General features: G+C 46.9%; 1 protein-coding gene across 3 annotated transcripts; it reads left to right on the forward strand.

The window, feature by feature from the left end:
* The first annotated feature begins 48 nt into the window (after positions 1-48).
* POFUT1 (protein O-fucosyltransferase 1) lies at positions 49-24,440 on the forward strand. 3 transcript variants are annotated; one of them, XM_055544740.1, is made up of 7 exons: positions 49-289; positions 2,083-2,216; positions 6,626-6,808; positions 7,961-8,073; positions 15,403-15,595; positions 16,993-17,235; positions 20,427-24,440. In XM_055544740.1, exons 1-7 carry the CDS (start codon positions 157-159, stop codon positions 20,613-20,615), a joined length of 1,188 nt encoding a protein of 395 aa, XP_055400715.1. In that variant the 5' UTR covers positions 49-156; the 3' UTR covers positions 20,616-24,440. The 3 variants fall into 3 exon arrangements, with proteins under 3 accessions (XP_055400715.1, XP_055400716.1, XP_055400717.1); XM_055544741.1 differs by having other exon boundaries at positions 2,095-2,216; XM_055544742.1 differs by lacking the exons at positions 15,403-15,595; positions 16,993-17,235; positions 20,427-24,440 and adding an exon at positions 11,701-13,855 and having other exon boundaries at positions 2,095-2,216.
* The last annotated feature ends 1,279 nt before the right edge of the window (positions 24,441-25,719 follow it).

The raw sequence follows: 25,719 nt of genomic DNA on the forward strand, positions 1-25,719 counted from the left end.
GCCGCGGGATCTCTATGGTCCCGCCCGCCCGCCGGCTAGAGCGGCCGGGGCGGCGCGCGGGCGGCACGCGGGGATCGCCGGGAGCGGGGCGGACGCTCGCGCTCTTCCTTCCCTCCCAGCCTCCGCGCCGCGGCGCGTTCTGGCTCTGGACCCGCTATGGGCGCCGCCGCGTGGGCACCGTCGCTCTTGCCGCCGCGTGTGTCTCTCCTGCTGCTGCTTTTGCCGCTCCCGGGGCTGCCCGTGGGCTCCTGGGATCCGGCCGGTTACCTGCTCTACTGCCCATGCATGGGTAAGGCCTCCCGAGCCTTCTGTCCAAGTGGGGAAACCGAGGCCCGGAAAGGAGAAGCCACTCCTCTGAGGCGCCCAGAGGTGCCTTGACAGGTCCGGGAACGGACTCCAGCGCCGGACAGGGCCTGCTCCTCGGCTTTCCGCCCCTGTGGCAAAGACACTGAGGGGCTTCTCTGTCCAGCCTTCCATTTGGCAGATGAGAAAACCGAGGCCGGGAGAGGTTACGACGTGTCTTGCGCAAAGCCTGAGCCAGCCCCGAGTCCAGTAAATGGACTTAGTGGTGTAGGACTTGATGTCACTGACCCAACGCTGGCTCTGGGCGATTCATTCAATACATGTTTATAAAGGCACCTACTGGGTGCCCAGCCCTGTTCTCTGCTCTAAGGATACGGTGGTGATAAGTCAGAAAGCTCTATGCCCATGTGGAGCCTTCATTTTAGTTGAGAAAAACAGACCATAAAAGATAGGCATAAAGAGTAAGTAATTGCATATCTTAAAGGAGACTAAGTGCTATGGGAAAATTAAAATAGAGCAGAGTAAGGGAGAATCTAAAAGCTGTCAGAGGGGTGCAGTTTAAATGGGGGTGGTGGAGAGTCATTTTAAAGTTACTCATTCCTAAAACCCTCCAGTCTCCTAACCATGATGGTCTGTCCCTCTGTGCATCATCTCCACCACACCCTTCTCCGGAGACGTTCCAGCTGCAGGCACAGTTATCCCTTTCTGTTCCTTACACAGGCTCAGTCCTGCAGCCTGTGCTATTCCCTAACTGGGAACACCCTCCTCTTGCCTCTGTGCCAGACCAAGGTCTTCCCATCCTCAGGCCACAGCTTATAAGTGTCGCCAGAAAGGACTTCAGTGACCTCAGCCCAAATAATCTCATCATTTCCTCCATCACCAAACATATTTGTTTATCTTTACTGTCACCCTGCCTTCCCTGGTGGCTCAGATGGTAAAGCGTCTGCCTGCAATGCGGAAGACCCGGGTTCGATCCCTGGGTCGGGAAGATCCCCTGGAGAAGGAAATGGCACCCCACTCCACTACTCTTGCCTGGAAAATTCCATGGACGGAGGAGCCTGGTAGGCTACAGTCCATGGGGTTGCGAAGAGTCAGACACGACTGAGCAACTTCACTTCACTGTCAGCCTACCTGGACTGTGAATGCCTTGAAGGCAGAGACCTTGACCTTCTTGCTCACTCCTGTGTCTCAGCACCTAGCAGAGATACTGACACATTGTGACCTCTCAACATTCTTTGTGGAATGAATGAATGGATGCCATGCTGGGGAAGACAGAAACAATCAGATAGGGCCCTTCTCCCTGAGGCACTTACAGGCTGAGGAAAGGGCCAAAGGCCAGGAAATGGGAAAGGACATTCTAGGAAGAGTGGAAGAACCACAAGTAGCTTATCCAAGGTGGGAGACGGAGGATGGGGACTGAATGTGGCAGAGGCGTCGTGAAAGGATCCCAGTGAGTGAGGCATTGGAGTTACCCCTTTGTGTACAGAGGGGAGGAAATAGAAGGGCACCTCTGGCTGATGGAATAGCAAGAGCAAAGACGTGGGGGTGGGGATGGGAAGTGCAGAGCATGTTTGGGAAACAGCAAGAGCCTGGAATGACTAAGGCAGAAGAGGCAGGGCCTGAAGGGCCTTGACCATCAGACCCAGGAGTCCAGACTTGGTCCCATGCTGCCAGCTCCCCTGGCTCTCCTTGGTATCCTGGTCCTCCCCATCCCTGGCTCCCTTTCTGAATCTTGCATACCCCAAGCCCTCAATGCCCCAGTCCTCACTTCACCTGCAGTATACCATCCAGGGCGTTTTGGGAACCAGGCTGATCATTTCTTGGGCTCCCTGGCATTTGCAAAGCTGTTGAACCGCACCCTGGCTGTACCTCCTTGGATTGAGTACCAGCATCACAAGCCTCCTTTCACCAACGTGAGTACCTCCTGCCTGCTGTTTGCCCTTGTCTACCTTTCCCTAGTCATGCTCACCACTGCTTGACCCCAAGTCCTTCTATAGGGTTTTATCTCCCATCCCCCTGAGTTTGCCCTCTCCACCACCCAGAACTGTCCTCCCTGGCTAACTCAATAACATTTATTCAGCACCTGCTTTCTGAGCACTGCATGAGGATTAGTTATTTTCCTCTCACCACATTTCTATTAAGAAACAGGTTTAGAGAGGCTAGGTATCTTAGCACATTCACACAAGCAGAACTGGAATTCAAGCCCATGTCTGTGTGACTCCAGAGCCTGTGACTGAAAGCTCCAGACTCCATTTCCAGCCTTGTCTGGTCCCACCCATTGGTCACAGGTGATGGGTGCTATTATCAGTTATGAGGGAGAAACTGAGGCACAAGTTAGTTAATAACATGTCCAAGGTCACAAACTAGAGGAGTCTGGCTCCCACCTCATCACCGGGTCCCTTAGAATGAGAAGTCCAGCATTGTCTTAATTTCTTGCATATTCTTTATGACTTCCACTGGCCTGATGTCTGTTTTTGTTCACTTTTAACTCCAGGGGTCTGGTAGTGGGAACTGAGTTAATATTTAGTGAATTAATTTTGAAAGTTCTTAATAAACTTCAAAAGGTTATATGCAAAATACCCATATTTCTTTCTTACAGCCTTTTCTCTGCATAGTTTTTATTTTTTCTTGTGCATGCCATTTTTAGAGAGATTTTTAACAGAGGATAAAAGCCAGAGTAATGAGGTCACAGCCTGAGTTGGCCAGTTACTAGCTGTGTACCTGGTCAGGGTACTTGACTTCCTTGTGCCTCAGTTTTCTCATCTTTAAAATAGGCTGGAAATAATTATTGCTCCTTCCCTCAGTGAGTTAGTGATGGTGGTATCCCTCCCTCTCAGAATCAGCTGAGCCGATCAATGTAAAGTGCTTATGACACAGAGAGTCCTCAGTAACTGGGTACAGTTGATGCTCTGACTTTTTGCACTTACTGTTACAGTTCAGACATGGTCCATTCATCTCCTGGTTCACTTGCCTTCTCTTCTCAGCTAGGAGTCTTTCAGAGTTTCTTCTTGCTTTCTACAGGTTACTCAACCTACTTCAGTTGGACTTTCCTTCCCCAATGGGACTGTTCTCACAGAAGGTCACTAGAGACCTCAGAATTGCCAAACCCAGGGGTCATTTCTCGATCTCTATCTCATCTGACCTCCCAGTGGCACCTGGCCCCATGAGCCTGTCTTCTTGAACTTCCTTACTCCCCTGGCTTCCAAGGCACAGCCTGTTTCTGCTTTAGCCTGACCTGTCTGCATTTTCCTCTTTGTGCTACAGCAAGGGCTCCTTTTTCCCCACCCACTGTTTAAATGTTGGTGTGTCTCCTCTTTCTGTTTGCTTGTTAGCTGTGTGACCTCAGATGAGTTATCTAGATTCTGTCCACCCAGGTTTCTTCATAAGTAAACTAGGGATGGCTGTATTCCTACCTTTCACAATTATGGGGTCAAGTCCATGAAACATGATGAGTATAGCACCTGGCGCTAATCCAGCACTCAATAAATATTAGTTGCTTTTATTACTGTTATTTGCTTTGTTCTAAGTTTCTGTTGACTCTTGCAGCTTTCTTTATTCTCCATGTACCTTCCAAATTTATCTGTGGCCCTGACTCTCTGACCACAGGCCCAGTGTTTCAAACTCCTCAGCCCTTGAGTCTGCTTGGATGACCCACAGAGCCAGCACCTTCCCCTCAAACCTATGTTCCTGCCTGTATTTCTAGCCTTAGTTTATGTCATCTCCATTCACCTGGGTACCAAGCCAGGAACCTAGACGTCATCCTAAATGCTTCCCTTTACTGTGTACTTCACCTTTCTTTACATTTTCTAACCTGTCCATGCTTCCCCATCTCTCAGAGTTACGAGAGATGCTCAGACATATATGTTGAAACAAAACAACAAAAATACATGTTGAATGAATTGTTGTTTTGTCGCCAAGTTGTGTCCGACTCTTTGCGAGCCCCTGGACTGCAGCACACTAAGCTTCCCTGTCCTTCACTATCTCCCAGAGTTTGCTCAAACTCATGCCCATTGAGTCAGCGATGCTGTCTGTCCATCTCATCCTCTGTTGCCCCCTTCTCCTCCAACTCATGTTGAATGAATACTTGAACGATAAAAGGACCATTGCAGTAGCCCCCTAATATTTCTCTCCCTCCTCTAATCTTACCATCAGGACATTCTCTCTTCTGTCACCAGAGAGATCTTTCAGGAAAGCAGATCTCATATTATTTCTGCTTAAAATCCTTTGCGTGACCTCATTGCTAATAAGTAAGGTTCTCAAAGTCTGCTCATTGGAACACCAATGGCTTATGTAGAACCAGTGCAGTGGTTAAGTCAGTTTGGGAAATTCTGTTCTCAGTTCTTAATTCCCCCCAAATTTGGAGATTCAAAATCCATGTTAGTGTATTAAAGGTCCTGAGAAGTCCTGTCATAAAGAAACCTGCTTAACGTAGCTTTTCTCAGGCCTGTTTATTTCTGGAGCCTTTTTATTGCAGAACCCTTTACCCACCTGAACTAGTGGAACATGCTTGGAAACTCTGACCTATAGGATAAAGTCTAAATTGTATTTCATAGTGTTCCAAGAAATTTTCTTAAGTCTCAAAAAATGCAGAGATTAATACAATCATCATCCATGTACTCACCATTAGCAGTGATAATCATTAACATTTTCTTGTATTTGCTTCATCTTTTTTTGTTGTTAAGAAACAAAAGGTTACAGATAAAGTTGTTAAAAGATAAAGTCTATCTTGGTTGGAGGCTACTCCTAGTCCCTCCCCCATGCTCAGAGGCAACCACTATAATGGACTTAAGTATCTTTTTTTTTCCTTTTTCTTATTTTTTTTTCTTAGTGTCTTTCAGTGGAACTTCTTCTAAGTTCTCTCCAGTACTGCTTCCATTATGGCACTGAGCGTCCTTTATCCCTCTCCTGGTACAAAGGGCAAGAACTTGTCTAGGGCAAATACCTAGAGATAGAGGGTGCATTTAAAATTCTATTTTTAATAGATGCTCTAAGAAGTTATACTCCAAATGTATAACCTCTTAGAGGCTTTAAAATGTATGCCTCTACTATCAGCTATATCTTTTCCAATAATTGGAGTTAAGCTTTTAAAAAATATTTATTTTATGTATTTTTGGCTGCGCTGTGTCTTCGTTGCTGCGTGCAGCGAGTAGGGGCTACTCTTGGATGTGGTGCGCGGGCATCTCATCACAGTGGCTTCTCTTGTTGCAGAGCATGGCTCTATGGTGTGAGAGCTTCAGTATTTGCGACACGTGGGCTCAGTAGCTGTGGCTCCCAGGCTCTAGAGCACCGGCTCAGTAGTGTGGCACATAGGCTTGGTTGGTTGGCAGCATGTCGGATCTTCCTGGACCAGGGATCAAACCCATGTCCCTTGCATTGACAGGTGGACTCTTAACCGTTGGACCACCACAGAAGCCCAGAGTTAAGCTTTTAAACTTTTGTTGGTCTCTTGAGTAAGAAGTGGTGTCTTGTAGTTATTGTCATTTTCCTTTTCCTAATTCTAGTGAGCCTGCACATCTTTTGAGTGTATTGGCTATTTGGGTTCTCTTTGCTGTGAGCTGCTCACTCCTTTCCTGCCCATGTTTTCTTTTGTGTCATTTATCTTCTTTCTTACAAATCAGTAGGCATTTTTGAACATGAAGTACATTAGTATTTGTCCTTTAGTTTACAGATGTTTTCTCCCAGCCTCTGTTCTAAGCTTGGTGTCGTTTGTCAAAAATTTGTCACTGACATGAAGTCTAAGATCTCTGGGTCATAGAGTGTATGGATTTGTTGGGTTTTTTTTAATTAAAAATTTTCTTATTTACTTGTGGTTGCACTGGGTCTTTGTTGCTGTGTGCGGGCTTTCTCTAGTTGTGGTGAGCATGGGCTACTCCTAGTTGCGGTGCACAGGGCTTCTCATTGTGGTGGCTTCTCTTGTTGCGGCGCATGGGCTCTAGGCGCACAGGCTTCAGTAATTGCTGTACATGGGCTCAGTAGCTGTGGTGTGCAGCTCTAGGGTGTGAGGGCTTCATTAGTTGTGGCGCATAGGCTCAGGAGTTGTGTTTCTTGGGCCCTGAAGTGCACAGGCTTCAGTAGTCGAGGCTCACGGGCTCTAGAGTGTGCGCTCAGTGGTGGTGCACAGGGCTTAGTTGCCCTGTGGCATGTGGAATCTTCCTGGACCAGGGATTGAACCCATATCCCCTGCATTGGCAGGCGGGTTCTCATCCACTGCACCACCAGGGAAGTCCTAGAATATATGGTTTTAATGGATGTCTTTGAAGCAGCCACTAGGATACTGAGGGGAGGACCCTCCACCCCCTGCTTTTCCCCACTTTTCTTGTAGGTCCATGTGTCCTACCAGAAGTACTTCAAGCTGGAGCCCCTCCAGGCCTACCATCGAGTCATCAGCCTGGAGGACTTCATGGAGAAGCTGGCACCCACCCACTGGCCCCCTGAGAAGCGCGTGGCATACTGCTTTGAGGTGGCAGCCCAGCGAAGTCCTGATAAGAAGACATGCCCCATGAAGGTGGGTCCTGTGGGTCAGGGGGGCCCTTTCTGCCTGTTCCAGTTCCTCTAGGCCTGAGACACTGCAGGATAGCAGTACGTGGGGGAAGGCACCGGAAGAGCCTGGAGTAGAAAGATGGAGCTTTCAGCCGCATTTCTGGCATTTGTCAGCAGTGTCACTTTGAGCGGAGGAGTTTGCTTCCTCTGAGCCTTTATTTCTACCTACAAAATAAAGACGCCAGTCCCTGCTGTGTCTTGCTCACGAAGCATCATGAGGGCCAGGAATAAGAATGCTTGTAAACTGAAAAGTACCACATCAGTAATGATAACTAGTACTCACATAGCACTTATAACATGCTAGGTACCATGTTAAGAGCTTTTCACATATTATCCCACTTAGTCCTTCAACTGTTTCATGAGGAAAGTACTATTATTATCCTCATTTTATAGAGAGGACACTGAGTGCAGCAAAGAGAGGTTCAATATTTTGCCCAAAATCATATAGCAAATAAGTTGTGGTAATATGACTCCATTTTCCACCCTCCTAACTTGTATATTTTCTTGCCTCTCAGCAGGTAAATGTGAGGCTGTCATATTTATCAGAAGTTTGTAAATTTCTGGCACTTTAGGAGTAAGACAATCCCCAATATGTCTTTCAGTGTTTTGCTAAAGTCTGGGTAGGGTAGGTGAAGCCACGAAATCTGAGAAAGGAAACCTTGCTTTCAGTCCCAGTATGGCCCTCACTTGCTCTGTGAGCTTGAGCCAATGTCTTACCTTGTCTGGACCCTGGTTTCCATCTTGAAAATAAGAGCATGGATTAGCTGATCTTGAAAGTCTCTTGGAGCTCTTAGTCCATGGTCCCAAATCCAAGGTCAGCTCCCTCCCCAGACCCCCACCAATGCTGCAGGATTGGCAGGACATGGCATGTGAGCAGGAAAGACTCCTTCAGATATTGTGGTGAACATTTCCTGCTGAAAACCAGCCTGGAGGCCGAGCCACCCTCCTCAGCCCCCAGCCCAGGAATTATGAAGTGACATTCCTACTCGCCCATCCTATGAGAGCATTTCAGATCGAGTCAGATAGTACAGGGTTTCCCCATCCACAGTTCCTTGGCCCCAATCCCACCTGGCTTTCCTTCTTGCCCAGTAAGCGTTTGGCCACTCTCTTTCTCCAGGAAGGAAATCCCTTTGGCCCATTTTGGGATCAGTTTCATGTGAGTTTCAACAAGTCCGAGCTTTTTGCAGGCATTTCCTTCAGCGCCTCCTACAAAGACCAGTGGATCCAGAGGTATGTGGAGGGGGCATTTTTGCTGGGTTTAGGGGAGGAGTGGGGGGCCCACGGGCATTCAGCACTTTCCTGGTCCTCTTCCCTCTACCACACCCTGCACCCTGATGTATGAGACCAAAGGTGCGGCTGTTCTGTCTGTTGAACTTGGGATCCTATGTGATCTGTTCCCATCTCAACGCCTGACACGGTGGGACATTGACCTGCCACGAGGTTGAGCAAGAGTTTATCAGCCGATAAAGGATGTCATAAAAAGAATATTGTGCAGTCACATGCATCTCAATTTCCTCCTTGAGGCGTGAGAATCACTCCCCTGTTACCTTCCTCTTCACAAGGTGAAAATTGGAAGCCTCTTCTAGAGAAGAACAGCTTCAGGTGCAGACTGAGAAATGATGTCATCCTGATAATAATTGGATGTGCTTTATTAATTGCATTCCAGTAAACCCTATTTTAAAAAAAAATAGGTTAGCAGGGCATAGGCACAGGCTGTGAAATATTTATAGAGCGTCTGTCACGTATGAGACATAGTGCTCAAAGGCCAGAGGTGACACATAAAAATGAGGAAGACCCAGTCTCAGTCTTCAGCCGCCTGCAGTCTAGATAAAATGATGACACTAACATAGTACACTTGCCACTGATGCTATAGCATGGCCAGAAAGAGCAGGGGCTTAGACGTCAGACCTGGGTTAGGAGCCATGGGGGCTTATGAATTCTTGCGTGGTCCCAGCAAGGCAAAGGAAGACTGATTTACCATTAGACAGCCCTGAGCTCTCAGGTAGCCCTTTCTTTATCAGATAACCCTGAGTGAGCCGGTCAAACTGTCTGACCCGAGCTTCCCCCTTGGTTTAATGGAAGGAGCACTATGGTATCTGCCTCCTAGTATATAAATCACATGACACATAGTAGACGGGCCGGTCCATGTTACTTGTTACTGTTATTCACGTACTTTATTTTATTTAAGCCTTTGAAAAATTTCATGAAGGTATTATGATCAATTTCCATTTGACTGGTGAGGAAACTGAGATCGGTGAGGTTATTTAAATAACTTGCCCAAAGTAATGCAGCTGTTGAGTGGGTAGCTGGGGTCTGTGTGTAAGGCTTTCATAGTTAATAAAAACTAATATTTATTTAGTGCATACTGTGTGCCAGTTGTTGTACTGAGTCTTCTCTACCTGAGTTTTCCAAGGTAATAGCTCATTTAATACATTCACAAGTCGGTGACAAGTGTTATTGTCATCTCTGCTGCACAGGTAAGGAAATTGAGACAGAGAGAAGTGAAATCACTTTCCTGAGCTTGATGCAGCAGAGCTGTGATTTGAACCCAGGCCACCTGACTCCAGAGCACCCATTCTTCATCACTGTGGAGAAAAGAGCTGTGCCTTAAACAGCTCCCAGTTCCTATTTGGGGCTTGTGTTCAGAGCTAATTCATGAGCTACTAAGGAGACTCAATCCTGGCAGAGTCTTACACCCCTCATAGTTGATCCTGCATAGGAAATTGTTGATTTCCATTTAATTACCTGCTTGGTCCTCCCCATTCAGCTCTGAATGAATCCAGAGCTATTGCCAGAAGGCAGACTGTCCTCAGAGGATGGAGATTTGCTTCTAAAATGCTGGGGGGGAAATGACACCAGTTCTAAAAGCAAATTCCAAAAAGCCAAAAAAGCACACAATCCTGGTTGGAGAAGGGACAATGCTACATGGATGCATCAGTCGGACAGTGTTGCTAAAACACTTGTTTGTGGCCGCCCCATCCTCTTGTTTGAGTTTGTTGAGTTGTTGGAATTATGTAAGGGCTTGGGTAAGCTTTTGCCTTTGAGCCAACTTTTTAGGTGTCCTTTCTTGCTGTCGGAAGTTGTCCTTCCATTGCAGGAGTGTGGTTGTCTGGGGAACAGCACTGGCGAGAGTCAGATGCTTCCCTGTTCACTGGGTAACTGCAGGTTGCTTCCCTTCTTAGGCCACAGTGCTCAATCTATAAAATGAAGGGATTGAGCAAGATGGATCATTTTCTTTCTTTTTTAAACAATTAATAAGATGACATTTTTTTCTTTGTTTTTAGTTTTTAAAATATATTCATTTATTTGGCTGTACTGGGTTTTAGTTGCAGCATGCAGGATCTTTATGGGCTTCCCTGGAGGCTCAGTGGTAAAGAATCCATGTGTACTTCAGGAGACTCGGGTTCGATCCCTGGGTTGGGAAGATCCTCTGGAGAAAGTGGCAACCCACTCCAGTATTCTTGCCTGGAGAATCCTCATGGATAGAGGAACCTGGTGGACTACAGTCCATGGGGTCACACAGAGTCAGACATGACTGAGCATGTGTGCATGCATATGTGGGATCTTTAGTTGCAGCATGAGGGATCTGGTTCCCTGACCAGGGATTGAACCTGGGCCTCTTGCATTGGAAGCAGAGTCCTAGCCACTCCACCACCAGAAAAGTTCTAAGATCAGTCATTTTCAAACTGTTCTTTGAATTTTAAAGTTGTGGAGAAGCACTTGTAGTGCCATGGAGGGGCCAAGTTAGAGCTGTTCAGTTCCCCTCTCCCACTACCAATCAGTAACCCTCTTGTATATCAGCTAAAAGTTTCGGTGGTCACAGGTCTGGGTGTACCAGGTTTAAATTAGGTACCTGTAAGAGAAACCCCCAATTAACAGCAGACTAACAAGACAAAAGTTTATTGTTTTCTTATGTAAAAAAGGACTGCAACCCAGGGCTGCGTGGAGGCTCCCTTGTGTCTAGGAATTAGGCTCCCATCTCTGCTTAGCTGTTCTGTTACTGGCTTTTATCCTTAGTGTCACCTCATGGGTCAAGATAACTGATGAAACCCCAGGCAGCTGGGGGTACAAAAGGAGCAGAAGAAGGGCCCCTCCTCACTTTTCTAAGGAGCCTTCCTTACAGCTTGCTTACACCAGCTCATTGGCCAGTACTTAGATGTGCAGCCATACCTAGCCCCAAGAAGTACTGAGAAATGTATTTTGGGCTTCTGTGTGTCCAGCTTGAAAGTTGGATTCTAGAAGAAGAGAATAAGGGTATTTCTTCCCCACTGAGGATCTTTTCATCTCTGCTGGTTCTGAATTTATGAATACCCTGATGGAGGTTTAATTCAATAGACATTTATTGCACTTTCACTGTTGGAAGACTGTGAATCATCAGGCTGAACCATTCTCTTGGCATGAATGCAACAGGTATTTGAGCATGTGGCTTATCGTTCTCCCTGGCTGTAGCCTTCCTGAGTGGATATAAACAGGTGGCATACAATTGGCAGGGCTGAAACCTTAAGGATGAGAAGGAGCCAGTCATGAAGAGCTGCAGAGAAAGGCAGTTTTTCATGTCATAACCGAGAGCTAGACACTGCCTCGTTCATGTGCCCACATCCTCTGTACCCTGCATAATGTCCACTCACTGGTATCTGTTGGGCACACACGTGGGTGCTGTGCATGGAGAAACCCCAGCTTGGTAGGGGTGTCTCAGTGGAGTCAGTGTAATGGTAAAACACCCCACAGGCTCACTGCTCCCCATAGTAGGAAAGTGTTCCTTATTCAGCTGGACAGCTACCAGGCTCAGGGCCTGACTTAGGGTCACCAGCCAGGCATGTGAACAGATGGAGCTAGTCAAGGTTTCTTTCCAAACAGGACCCTCATTCCCCACTTTCACTCCAAACACCAGTCTCCTCATTGGGAGCAAAGGAGTGCATCAGTTTGGCTTCTCACTGCTTGTCATGTCAGTAAGGATGTCACATCCAGATCCAACCAAGATGGCTGTGTGAGCTGATCCAGATCCAGGTAAAAGGGGCACATATTCCAGACTTGGAATTCACCAAGGGTCAGCAGCAGATTCTTTCCCGGAGGTCAAGGAGGGCAGAGGTCCTGGTTTTATCCTAATGTACCAGCCCCCTGCTGCTGCTGCTGCTGCTAAGTCGCTTCAGTTGTGTCCGACTCTGTGTGACCCCATAGATGGCAGCCCACGAGGCTCCCCCTTCCCCGGGATTCTCCAGGCAAGAACACTGGAGTGGGTTGCCATTTCCTTCTCCAATGCATGAAAGTGAAAAGTGAAAGTGAAGTCGCTCAGTCATGTCTGACTCTTAGGAAGTCACAACTTTATTTTTCATTTGAAGTCCTTTAAAGTGGCCTCTGAAAGTCACTTAAGGGCCTGGCCCATAGGAGGTACTCAGTTACTGTTCACTTCTTTTAACTCCTGACTACCTGATCTGGTCTTTCTGGTGAGATCCCTGGCTCATTCATTCATTCTAAGTATATTCATTGCACCTACTATGTGTTAAGGCCTGCACTGAGACTGGAAATCAGAAGAATAAGCCACAGATTCACCTTTTGAGGAACTTATTGACTGGATGGGGGAGCTGTTTTTAACAATAGTTAAAAACAAAGGTTCTGGAGGATTCTGCCTGGATTCAAATCCCTGGTCTGCCACTTCGTAGCTGTGTGACCATGGACATGCTACTTAACCGTTCTGTGTCTCAGTTTCCTTATCTGTGAAGTGAGAATAATGGCAGTACTTGCCTCATGGGGGCTCTTAAGAGACTCAAATGAGTTAATGTACACAAAGGAACTGGAACACTGCCTGTCCCGTGTATGTACATATAAAATTAAACTCTGCAAGACAAGTGTTAGATAGAGCCAGGCTGTTGATGAACACTTGCTCATTGCTTCCTTGGCACAGGGCTTGCACTCGTGTATGTGGCCTTCACCATGAACAAAAGTACTTGGGGTCTAGCCTCATGTCAGTGGACAGGGAATGTGGTTACTGAGCACATCATTGTGCAGGAAGCAGCAAAGGAGAAGTGGGATGGAACCCACTCCTAGGAGCTGAGGCTTGGGTGTGGCAACTGGTCTCGGAAGTTTGGAGGTGTTTGTGGTGTTTGGTCAGGTGTGAATAAAGAGTGGCCTGTCCATTGCAGCTCTTTTGCATGGGGGAAAGATTGGAACAGCCTCACTGACCAGCAGGAGGGGACTAGATAGATAAACTGATTTCTTCATGCAGATTGAAAACTTCAGGAGATGTTAATGTGATCCACACCATCAACATGGCCAAATCTCTGAAACAGAGAGTTAAATTTTTCAAAAGTTGTAATAGATTACATGCAGTATAATGACAATGATGGATATGGTGAGAGACAGAATTTTGTGAGAGCTTTCTACATGCCAAGCACTATTCTAAATGCTTTGCTTGTATTAATCCATTTGATCTTCTCAACAGCCCTCTGAAGTGGGAACTGTTATCAGCTCTATTACACAGATAAGAAAACTGAGGCACAGAATGGTTTTAGTCACCTGCCCAAGTTAGTGACATAGCCAACATTAGAACAAGGTCTTCGGGCTCTATAGTGCACACTTTCACCGTTGCACTGTGTAAAGAGCACACAGGATGATACCTTTTTATACAAATTGTGAAAGTGCAACCATTCATAAAACCGCAGTATCTGGAAAGAGGAGGAAGAGGGAAAGAGACCATAGGGTAGAGCTTTTATTTAGGTGTGTATTTTTAAAAATCTGAAACAAAGTATTAATATTTGCTAATTTGGGTCACAGGTATGTGGACTGTTAAATCATTTTCTCTTTTCCTGCATGCTCTGAAATATTTAGTCATTTTTCACTAAAATTTTTACTGAGGTAATTGTAGGTTCACGTGCACTTGTAAGAAATATTAATAATACAGAGAAATCCCCAGTGCCCTTTACCCAGTTCTCCCCAGTGGTAACATTTTGTGAAACTAGAGCACAGTATCACAACCAGGATGTTGACATTGGTACAGTCCATCCATCTTATTCGGATTTCCCCAGTTTTACTTGAACTCACTTCTCTGTGTGTGTATATTTAGTTTTATTCAGTTTTATCATGTGTGTATGTTCGTATATGCATTATCACAGTCAAGATACAGAACAGTTCTAAGATCACAGAGGTCCTTGTGTGGCCAGTTTATAACCACACCCACCTACACACACACACACACACACACACACACCCCCTAGTCCTTGGTGACCAGTAATCCCATCTCCATTTCTTTTTTCTCTACTTTGTCATTTCACAAATATTACATAATAGAATCCTTCAGTGTGTGACCTTTTAAGATTGGCTTTTTTCCACTCAGGATTCCCTTGAGATCCATCCAAGTTGTTCCCTCTACCAAGAGCTGGTTCCTTCTTATTGCAGTAGTGTTCTGTGGTGTGGGTTTGTTCTGCAGTTTGTTCAACAAGTCACTTGTTGAACGACATCTGAGTTGTTTCCAGTTTTTGACTATTATGAATAAAGCTGCTGTGAACATTCACATACTAGTTCATGTGTCAATAGAGGTTTCCATTTCTCTGGGATAAATGCCCAAGCATACAGTTGCTGGGTCATATGGTAAGTGCTTGTCTAGTTTTATAAAAAAAAAAAAACTGCCAGACTGTTTTCCAGAGTACTGTACCTTTTTCATAATTTTAGGGAAAGGATTTTGACTGGCAGAGGGAAGGCATACCAGGTGGAAGGGAAAAGTCTGCAGAGATCTGGAGTTGGAAAGTACTTTGCAAGTTTATGGAACAGTGGGGCATCTTGTGTTGCTGTAATATAGTCTGGCCTTAGCTAATGAGAGAACACAGGTTTGCTCTTCACTCATGCAATCAACAAATCTTTACTGAGCTCTTATGTGTATCTAGACACTGTTCTGGACACACAGAGATACTGCCTTCAGAAGCCTGAGTCCAGCAGAAAAGATGGGTGAAATAATGACAAGGTGCACTGTGAACAAGGGGAAGGGAGAGCCTTCGGCAGGGGATGATGGGGGCATCTTCAGACCTCTGGTGCTCTCATGAAAGCAGGGATCACGCCTGTGTTACTCTCCTCTGGGCCTCAGCATGTGGTAGGCAATCAGTAGATATGCGTTAAGTGTTGAGTGAATGATCTCATCCACTGTACACGCTCCCTGTGAGTGTGACCTGTTAGCAGCTGCACTTCCTAATCCCACCGTGTGAGTAAAAGGGCAGAGACTCAGTCTAGACACCCCACCCTGGAGTGAATTACCGCCCCACAGATTGGAAGCCAGCATGACATACAAAGGGCTGGAATGCTCTACTGTAAATTTTTAATTGTTAAACAAGCAAAGAAGGTTGTAAATTCCTCATGGCGGGACAGTATTGCATATTGTGGCTGTTGCCGCTGCCAAGGTCTCTTATCAGCCCGTTGGTGTTTCACAACCTCTCGTGCTTCTTGCATGTTACAGGGGCCCCTCCGCAGGGTCTCTGGGACATGGTGCAATGCCATCCTTTTTTCCGTGGGGGTGGCAGCCAGACTCTCTGTGCATCGTCTGTCTGACTTCTTCTCATTTTGTCTTCTGCCTAGATTTTCCCCAGAGGAACATCCAGTGCTTGCCCTGCCTGGTGCCCCTGCCCAGTTCCCTGTCCTGGAGGAGCACAGGCCCCTCCAGAAGTACATGGTGTGGTCAGACGAGATGGTGAGGACAGGGGAGGCCCAGATCCACGCCCACCTCATCCGGCCCTACGTGGGCATTCACCTGCGCATTGGCTCCGACTGGGTAACTTCCCCCTTCCTCTCATGGCTGGGTTGGACATATCCATGAGCAGGACCCATGTCTGTGACACTGAACGCTGAACCCATTGCACCAAGTCCTAGCCAGGGCAGAGAGACCTCACTCGGCCAAGCTGATGGGGCTGTGCCCCACAGTCCCACCATGGACACATCCGAAATGTGGCTTCAGAGTGCTTGCTTGGTAGTTCTCATTTTTAACAGTTGCCCTTTTTTCCTCATTTCACAGATGGATAAACTGAGGTATCAAGCTAGGTTCTGAGTCAGGCAGCAAGCCAGAGAGAGCCCACAGTCTTCCGCCCCAGCTCAGTGTTAGCCAGTCGACTCCTTGTTGAAAAACAAGCTCTGGAGGTTGGGTGGGGCTCCCAAGAAAAGAAGATATCATCTTCCAAATTCAGCAGCTGCTTAAATGTGCAGAAACCTCATCAGGTTATCCTCCCTGTGAAAATAACAGGAGCAGTACGGACGATCTCCTTAGTTTATGTAAGAAGATATGTATATATCTGTGTGTGAGAAATACTCATTAATGGAAACTTGAAAAATACTCAGAAGTATGGAAATTAGATAAAAATTCATTCAGTGTCATTTGAGGAAGCAGTCACATCCACATGACCCCCTTCCTGCCCCTCCACAAAGTAAAGGAGCCAGGACCTGTACTCTCCTAGGACATAAGAAAATATAAGCTGCTTTTTTTTTTTTTAATCTAGCATAATGCTAATACCAAACTCATTAAAAGCTCAGCTCAGGAAAATAGAGTCCATTATCACTAGTGAACATAGATGCCCAGATCCTAAGTAAAATATTACCGAGTAAAATCCAATAGCATATTAAAGAACAAGCAAAAGCAATACAAACAAGTAAAATTTATCCCAGTGATGCAGTGAAATTTATTATATTAATGCCCAAAGAAGAAAAATCATATAGTCATCTCAATGGATGCCAAGAAAGTGCTTGATAAAAAGTCAGCATTCATTTATGATTTAAAAAAAAGAAGAAAAACAACTCTTAACCAACCAGGAATACAAGGGGCCCACCTTAGCTTGATAAAGTCTATCTCTCCGAAACCCACAGCAAACATGCACTTCTTGGGGCTATCAGAAGTGTTCCCACTGAAGTCAGAAATCAGATGAGGCTGCCCATTATCACCGGCATAGTTCAGAATTCTGCTGGAAGTCCCAGATAATGCAGTAAGACCAAGAAAAAAATTGTGAAAAGCCAGTATCCCCTTAGCACTGTTAACTGCTGATGCATTTCCCTTTTCCTCAGTGGTTTAAAACAAAAAAAAGTTGCACTCTTGTATCACCTGCCTTTTTCCCTTTCCTGGGCTCTTACTTCTTGGGTTGTGGGCAGTGGCTCTCTATAGCTCTGTCCCCACCTGCCCCACAGAAAAACGCGTGTGCCATGCTGAAAGATGGAACCGCTGGCGCCCACTTCATGGCCTCCCCACAGTGCGTGGGCTACAGCCGCCACACCACCGCCCCGCTCACCATGACCATGTGCCTCCCTGACCTGAAGGAAATCAGGCGCGCTCTGAAGCTCTGGGTGACAGCGCTGAACGCCCAATCGGTCTACATTGCCACCGACTCTGAGAGTTACCTGCCCGAGATCCAGCAGCTCTTCAAAGGGAAGGTACACGTGGGGTGTGGGCCTGGAGGGAGAGCAGCTGGAAGGGAATCAAAGGAAGTGCCAAGGTGCTCCCTCCACTCCCACCTCATGCTTCATGTTCTCCCACCGCCAGGCTTTTGCTTGAACATCCTGTTCTCTAGTTCCTGCCCTTCTTTAAACCCCAGCTCAGACACCTCCGCCGGGGCTCTGCAGGCTTCCCTTCATTCCTGTTGCTGCTGGATCCCTACTGGGAGCTTTCACAGCACTTGATCACATCTCCTCCCGAGACACCTAGACTGTGAGATTCATATAGAAACATGTCTTATTTCCTCCCAGGAGCTGTGGCTCCTTGAAGGCAGGATCCAGGGTAGACTCACTGTTCTGTTCTTCGGAGTCTAGCCTGATACTTTGACTTCCTCCAGGGCTGAGACCCCGCCTTACCCTCACCAGTGGCTAGGACAGTGCGTGACACATGGTAGGCTCTTGGTAAATGTTTGGTGATTAAGGATATTGAGTGGGCCCTGGGGGACAGAGCGGGTGGGGGGCGGTCCAGTGCCACAGAAGGATTAAGAGCATGGACTGTGGAGCGTTGGATCTTGGGCTCTCCTCCCTGTGCAGCCTTGCACAATTTACTTCACCTCTCTGTGCTTCTGTTTCCTCATCAATAAAATGGGACTGAGAGTAGTTCTATCCTGTGGGGTAATTTTGAAGATCAAATAAGAAGCTAAAACTGGTCTGGTACAAAATAAGTTGTCGATAAAGTTAGCTGTCATCGATAGTAGAAGTAGGTGGTTGATGAATACAGGAAAGGCTCTTTTGTGCTTCATAAATGCTTAAGGAAGGGGTGAATAGTAGGGGTTTGACATAGGAGTAAGTAGTAGAATGGGCTTGGTACTGTGTAAATGAAGAATAGGTAATAAGTAATTATGTATTGGTAAAACGGTGGAGTTAATAGTGAATATTCAGTAAGACTTTGGAGTGCATAAAGCCCCTAAATGCTTGTGCAGACCTTAAAAGACAGACATCCGCTTTCTAACAGTGGGTACCCTTGGCTTTATGTTGAGGAGCTCCCTTTCCCTCTTTTACGGGCTTGTCAAGGAAGTGCCTTGTAGAGGAAGTGCCAAGTCACAGCATTCTGGTCCCCACCCACCCACTTTATAGTAGAATTTCAGAGCTGGAGACCTTGGAGCACCTCCGACCCAACCTCTGCATTTTAAAACTGAGGAAACCCAAGTCCCAAGAAAGGATAGAATTTACCCAGGAGGTCTCAGAGCTAATTTTAGTGGGCATGACACAGAGCGGGTAAGTTTCAGGGTGTGGGTGGAATTGTTCAGGGGATTTTGGCCATGATTAAGCTGGTATTATTTTTCTGCTACCATCTGAATAGCAAGATGATGATTTTTGTTACATCAGAAGTCTCTGTGTGACAGCAAAGCACTTTCAGCCCCAGCTCTGCCCACACCCCCTACCTCTGAACTAAATGGAAGGACTTGGAGAGTCCCAGGGAGTTTTTTGTGAGTTTTTAGAGTTGGTATACTTGCTACACCTTGAGCCTCTTGCCATTTCTACTTCCTGTTCCTGTGCCACTGTTCTTGCCCTTCTCACTCCTCACCTCCTTTCATGGGCTCAGCCTACCCTCTCTCCTGAACTAATCCTTGCTCATCCATTAAGCTGGGGCAGTGCTGAGCTGGGGATACTGATAAATAAGATGTAGTGCTGCCCTCCAGGGCTCACAGTCTAAACTCAGGAAAAGAGACTTGCAGAGAATTATAAGGTATGCCACAGGAGAGGGCCCGGCTTGGGTATGGGGGCTCGTTCACTCACTTGTCCAGTCCCCAGATGCATATTGAGACACACCCCCTTCAGAAGTGACCAGCAAACCAACACAGCCCCAGCCAGGTACAGGAAATGGGCGTTAAGCAGAGAATCGCTGAGTGAAAGCTACACACGAAGGAGATGTGCGCCACAAAGGAAAGGAGTGTGGTTCTGTGCACGTGCAGAGCAGAGGAGCCTGGACTAGACTGAGGGGGCCAAGGAGGGCTTCCCTAAGGAGATGAGACTTGAGCTGCAGAGTCAGAGTTAAGTAGGAGTTAACCGGGCAAAGAGACAAGCACCCCCAACAGAGGGAGGAGCATGCGTAAAGATCCTGAGATAGAAGGGAGCCTGGTGTGAAGTGGCTGGAGCTCAAGGTGGAGAGGCAGCTGAACAGGCCTTTGGCCACATTCAAGATCTGTAGTCTTTATCTGCAGAGCAGTAGGGCACCAGTTAAGGGTGCTCAGCTTGGGATAGAGGGAGGGAGGAATAAGGGAGTAGGGGAATCTGTGAAAGTGTTTTTTGGCTGCTTTCCTATGATATCTGGGCTTCCCTCATAGCTCAATTGGTAAAGAATCCACCTGCAATGCATGAGACCCTGGTTTGATTCCTGTGTCAGGAAGGTTCGCTGGAGAAGGGATACCCACTGCAGTATTCTTGGGCTTCCCTTGTGGGTCAGCTGGTAAAGAATCTGCCTGCAATGTGGGACACCTGGGTTTGATTCCTGGGTTGGGAAGATCCCCAAGAGAAGGGAAAGGCTACCCACTCTAGTACTCTGGGCTGGAGAATTCCATGGACTGTATAGTTCATGGGGTCCCAAAGAGTTGGACATGACTGAGCAGCTTTCACTTTCACTTTTCCTTTGGTAAGCAGACCAGTAGAAGAAAAGATTATGGTGACCAGCCAGGGAGTGGTAGTCCATCAAGAAAAAGGTTCACCTTTGAGGAATATCTCAGGGATAGATTGGACAGGACTTTAGTCTCAGAGGCATCCAGGCAGCAGGACCAGTTGGGTGGGGTGCTCTTTGGTCAGATTGTGGTTTGGTTGGAGAAGCCAAGACCTTGAGGCGAGGGCTTTATGAAAAAGTCAGACCTTGAACTGAGCCTTGAGAGTATGGTCAGGACTACAATGGGTGGGGATAGGCATTCCTGGCAGAAGACACCAATGAGCAAAGGCAGAGTGTGAATGAGTGGTGTGTGTGTGGAGCTTAGGATTAAGGTCACCATCTGTTAGGCAGCACTTCTCTCAGGCACCCCAACCCTACGTGTTAATGCTTTGTACGCCTCCTTCTATGTCTGTGACTTCAGCACAGAGAAAGAAGGTGAGGGGTGGCTGCAGGCCTTGGCGGATCTGGCCACTTTGTCCTGAACCCTGGCTAAAACGCCCTGCCCTTCCTCCTGCAGGTGAAGGTGGTGAGTCTGAAGCCTGAGGTAGCCCAGATCGACCTGTACATCCTCGGCCAAGCTGACCACTTTATTGGCAACTGTGTCTCCTCCTTCACTGCCTTCGTAAAGCGGGAACGGGACCTCCATGGGAGACCATCCTCCTTCTTTGGCATGGACAGGCCTCCTCAGCTGCGGGATGAGTTCTGATCCTAGCTGGAGCACACCACCAGTCTGAGCTGTTCCCTCCAGCCAGGCCTGGCAGCCAGAGGTGCTCCCACAGTTGATCCCCCAAGGATCAGAGACCAGAGAAAAGTACCAGGGACTTCCAGGAGGAGGAAGACAGTCCATCTCCCAGGACACGGGACTTCCAAGCTCCTAGTGGCCAGACATCTCCCTTTCTCATATGCTCCCTATTGCTTCTCCTGGGAATTTCTCACACCAGCAAAGTAGTCCAAGCTCTGTCTTTTGGTCTGCCCTGCTCTGAGGAGGCTGAGATGCTCACTTCTCTTCAGAGAGATTTTATATATAGAAAAAGAGATTTTTATAGTTTTGATACAAGATCATGACTCCCCTATAACTCTCCCTTATCTTAAAAAAAATCAGTGAAGTTCATTAACGTAGGTACCTAAAGTGACCTTAACAGAATGTGGATAAGGCTAGGGGTGGGTGGGTGTATTGACTGCTTTTCCACATGACTCCCCAAAGCGGCCCTCAGGCTCATCCCCACTGCCTGGCCTGAGCCACTGTCAGCCCCCACTTCCTAGGCCATCTCCAGGGTTTGGGGCATAGTCTTCTCCGTCATAAACACTATGCACAAAGAAGTTACCGACCACAGTGTTGGCAGTACGCCGCAGACGGCTGAGCGCTGCTCACACAGCTCGTTCCCAGCAGGGAGCACCTGCCATCAAGCCAGGCTGTCATGGTATTGCTCTCAGAGTCTCTTGGCGGTTGGTGGCTTGCCCCAAACGTGGCACCATCAGTGTCTATAACACATCACCAGGGCCAGGGCTTGCTGGCCTGCTGGGATCCTTTTGAGGTCTCGTTATCTCCTGTTTCAAAGGGCCTGGTTGTAGAACTTTGTCATTAAATTGGTTCCAGGCCTGTCCTCCCAGCCTTCCTCCTGCAGCGGGAGCCTTCTGACTGTATCCTCAAGGGGAGTGGTCACTAAGCCCCTGACCAGATGGAAGATGCTCAGTACCCAGGAGCCATCGCATTGCATTCCTGGGGTTGTCTGCTCCATCCCATCCAGTGTAGTCTCAGCCAAGCCCATGAGACCTAAAGTGTTACGATTGTGAGTTTCTTTGTCTCTCAAATGCTGCAGTGGTAAAAATTCATGACCCCCGAGACGCGGTGATTTTTCGGTCTTGAGGAAATTCTCAGTTTCCTCAGGGTCACACAGCCAGAAGTGGTCAATCCAGATTTGACCTCCAAAGGGCCAGTGCTGATAGCCAGCCTGCTCTATTCCTCCAGTTCACAAGACCCAGTTTACTGTGTGTGTGCGCCGTGGAGGCCTCAGATGGAGAAATGGTCAGCTACCTTTTGTCCCCACTGGGCTCTACTCATGGGTTTGCCACTGCCAGGAGCCTTCAGGAAGGGAGAATCCCACAAGAAACAGAAAACCCACCTGAAGCTTACAGTTCTCTTGGGTGGTTCTAAAATTCATGTCTGTTACCTGCTGATTACTTCCCCGCCATGTGACCTCCCTTGGCCTTCAATCCTGGGAAAGTGGGGGAGACTCTGATGAAAGCCAGTCCCAGAGCTTCTCAGCTCTGTCCCGTGGGTAGCCTTTAGGAAGAGATGCCTTTTTTTCAGGGCATACTGAATCAGAGGCTGAAGGGCACCAAGGATCTCAAACAGCGAAGATGGCATTTGCTGCTTAGAGCTGCCATCAAACTCTTAATACAGAAAGGGCATTTGTATTTCCCATCTGGGGAAAATATTTTAAATCCTGGGTGGACTCAGAGATAGTTTATCTGCTCAGACTTGTTCATAAGCCTCACTGAGGGACATGGGAGCGAGCCCCTGCCTCTATTGGGCAGTTGGTAAGGTGTGGCTCTCTGACTGATGTCATTTGCTGCACACGCTTGAGAGTCTGGGGCTCAAATAGGCTGCCCAATCCTCCTGATGAGCATCGGCCATCACAGTAGCTTGTGTTTCTGGAGGTGAGGGCGCTAGAGCTGTAGTCCGATTCGGTGTGTTTTGTAGGCGAGCACTTTATTCCTTTGACCCAGTTTCCCCACCTATAAAATGGTGATAAAACCGACGACGGGGTTGTTGAACGGCCCCAGTCCGATAAAAGGAGGATAAGGGCCCATTGTAAACTTGAAGGAGACAAAGGCCCGTACGTGGCTGTTGGTTAGTGTGACTGCCTCTGGTCACACGCCTCCTCTCTGCCGGCCACTGTGCTTGCTAAGTGTTTTATGGATGTTCCCTGGTTTAACCCCCACCTTAGCCCTGGGAAGTAGAAACTTACTCTTTCTGCACAAGGCAGGATTAACACTTGGAAAATTCTCAGTTTCCTCAGGACCACACAACTGGTAGTGGTCAGCCCAGATTTGACCTCCAAAGGCCAATGCTGTTAGCCAGCCTGCTCTGCTCCTCCGGTTCACAAGACCTGGTTTACTCTGTGTGTGCACCATGGAGACCTTGAATGGAGAAATGGTCAGCCTCCGTTTGTCCCCAGTGGGCTTCAGCCGTGGGTCTGCCACTGCCAGAAGCTTTCAGAGAGGGAGGATCCCCCAGGAAAGAGAAAGCCCACATGAAACTTAGAGTTTTCTTGGGTGATTACTTAATTCAACATGCTTTCATTCAACAGGTGTTTATTGACCAGTTGCCAGGCTCTGTGCTGGGTACTAGGGATTTAGCAGAGGATCAGACATAAATTCTTTGTTCTCAGGGAATTTGCATTCTAATAAATAGAAGGCATAATAAGCAGATGTATCGTGGGAGGTGTTAAGTGCTATAAGAAAACTAAAAAGGCATGGTGGATGCAGAGCAGGAGCAGTGCTGGTTTAGATGAGCTCGGGGAAGGCCTCTCTAAAGAGCTGCCGTGGAGGGGGCCATGCTCGTTCAGCGTTTTGGAGGCAGCGCAACAGCAAGTGCAAAGGTCCTGAAGCTGGAATGAAAACTAGCAAGGGGGTCAGTGTGACTGGAGTGGCAGAAGTGAGGCAGGGAACAGAGTAGATGAGAACAGGTGACATGACCCGTCCTTCAGCCTAGTTAAGATCAAGCCTTGGCTTTTATTTGGACAAATGTGGGAAGCCTTGTGGGGTCTGAACTAAGGAGAGTCATGGTCTGATTTACCTTTTTGTAGGCTGCCATGTGGAGAGGAGATGGGAAGGAGGAAGAGTAGAAGCAGGGAGGCCAAGATAGAGGTGTCATAGGGATGCCCACAAGAGAAACGATTGGGCTCAGGCAGAGGTCATGGCATTGATTGTGGTGGAAACTGGTCAGACTCTGGATGTATAAAATGACTTTTAAGTTTCAATGTTTTATAAAAAATGTAAGTCTTTACATAGTTTTAATCATGCAGTATATACAATTTAATGTCCTGGTCTTTTTACTTAATAGTGTATCATGTTTTCTATATTGGTACATGGTCTGAATAAGTGTTTTTAACGATATAAAATTCCACTGAGGGGTGTCCCATAGTTTATTATGTCTCATAGTTTATTGTTTTATTATGAGAACTTAGTATATTTCAAGTTTTTTACTATTATTATTTGGAAAATATGTTTATTTGTAAGTTTTTTTTCTGTTATCTAACGTTTTTATTAAGATAAATTCCTAGAAGTAGATTTGTTAGATCAACACTTAAAAGCTACTTTTTGGGAATTCCCTGGCAGTCCATTAGTTAGGACTTTACTGTCTCACTGCTGAGGACCTGGGTTCAATCCCTGATTGGGGAACTAAAATCTTGCAAGCTACATGATGTGGCCAAAAAATAAAATTAAAAAAATAAAGCTGCCTTTTGGAAAAAATTCAAATATACATAAAAATTGTAATAAAATGAACTTTCAGTTTCAACAACCCTCAGCATTTCACCAGTCTTGTTTCATTTACTGTCTCATTCCCAAGTCCACATACAGGAGACTTTTGAAGGAAGAGCCAGCAGGATTTGCTGACACGCTGCAGTGGAATTAGGAGGGAAGAGGAAGTCCAGAATGCGCTGAGGTCTATGGGCCAAGCAACAGGGAGGAGAAGTTGTCCCTGACTTTAATGGTGGTCTCCGGAGGATCCTTGGAGAGCTGGTTAATATGGCAGATTCCAGGGACCCACCTAGGCCTGAGGAATCAGAATGTCTGGTGTGTAGTGCCCAGGAATCTGCATCTTCAGATGCACCCTCAAGTGATTTTGATGCCCAGTAGCCCAAGACTTACTTAAATTGTATTTCTTGGACGTGCAGTGTCGACATCCCCTGGGGCAACTTGTTTGAACTATAGATTCCTAGGCCCCACTCTGGACCTGCTGAATCAGAATCTCTGTAGATGCAGCCCAGCGATCTTTTAACAAGCTCTCCAGGAGCAAAAATGAACACCACCGGTCAGAAGGTCGTGGGGGTGATGCTGTGTGGTCAGCCAGCCAGCAAGCACTTATGGAGGGCCTTCCTTGAGGCCTGGCACGCCTGGAAAATTCCAGCAGGCATAGTCAGTGGTGTGGCTCTGAGAGGTCCCCGTCATGCTCAGTTTGTGTTGTAACGTTGACTTTTTTCTCTTTATTTTGCACTGGGGGAAATATTATAAACAGCCCTTGATTTAATGGAGTTCATTGTTTTAGGATGGAGCAAAACTTACATAAGCAAAACAATGAGAGTTACACTTTTTGAAAATTAAGTAACTACCAGTAGAGAGGGTTGTGGATTAGGCAGAAATGGAGAAACTTGTGTTCAAAGGAACCAAAGCTGGGAAATGCTGTCCTGATACATCACAGACCCTCCAAAAGCATGGAGGAGAATGGACAAGAAGGAGAAATGGGATAGAGGGTAAAAGAAAGCTGAGCTTTCATTTTCATGTTCTGTTCACTTCAAAGAAGCTTAATGATGATAATAAACAATAATCCTTCCCTGGCTCGGGACTAAAGATCCTTTTCCTCAGTTTTCTCTTTTTCCTTAGTGGGGTTAACAGGAAAAAACCTGAAGGCAAGTCTTGCTCTCTGGATTATGTTGTCAGAATTAATTCAGATTCTTACTTGAAACCCTATTTATTTCAAGGTTGGGACCTTTGCCTTGAAATAACATTATTTAAGGACAAGCAGGTTTGTTTTGTTTTTACAGCTAATTCTTTATGGATCATCAGCCCAGAATGCCAAGCCC

Source organism: Bubalus kerabau, chromosome 13, assembly GCF_029407905.1.
Source record: "Bubalus kerabau isolate K-KA32 ecotype Philippines breed swamp buffalo chromosome 13, PCC_UOA_SB_1v2, whole genome shotgun sequence".
Lineage (NCBI taxonomy): Eukaryota > Metazoa > Chordata > Mammalia > Artiodactyla > Bovidae > Bubalus > Bubalus kerabau.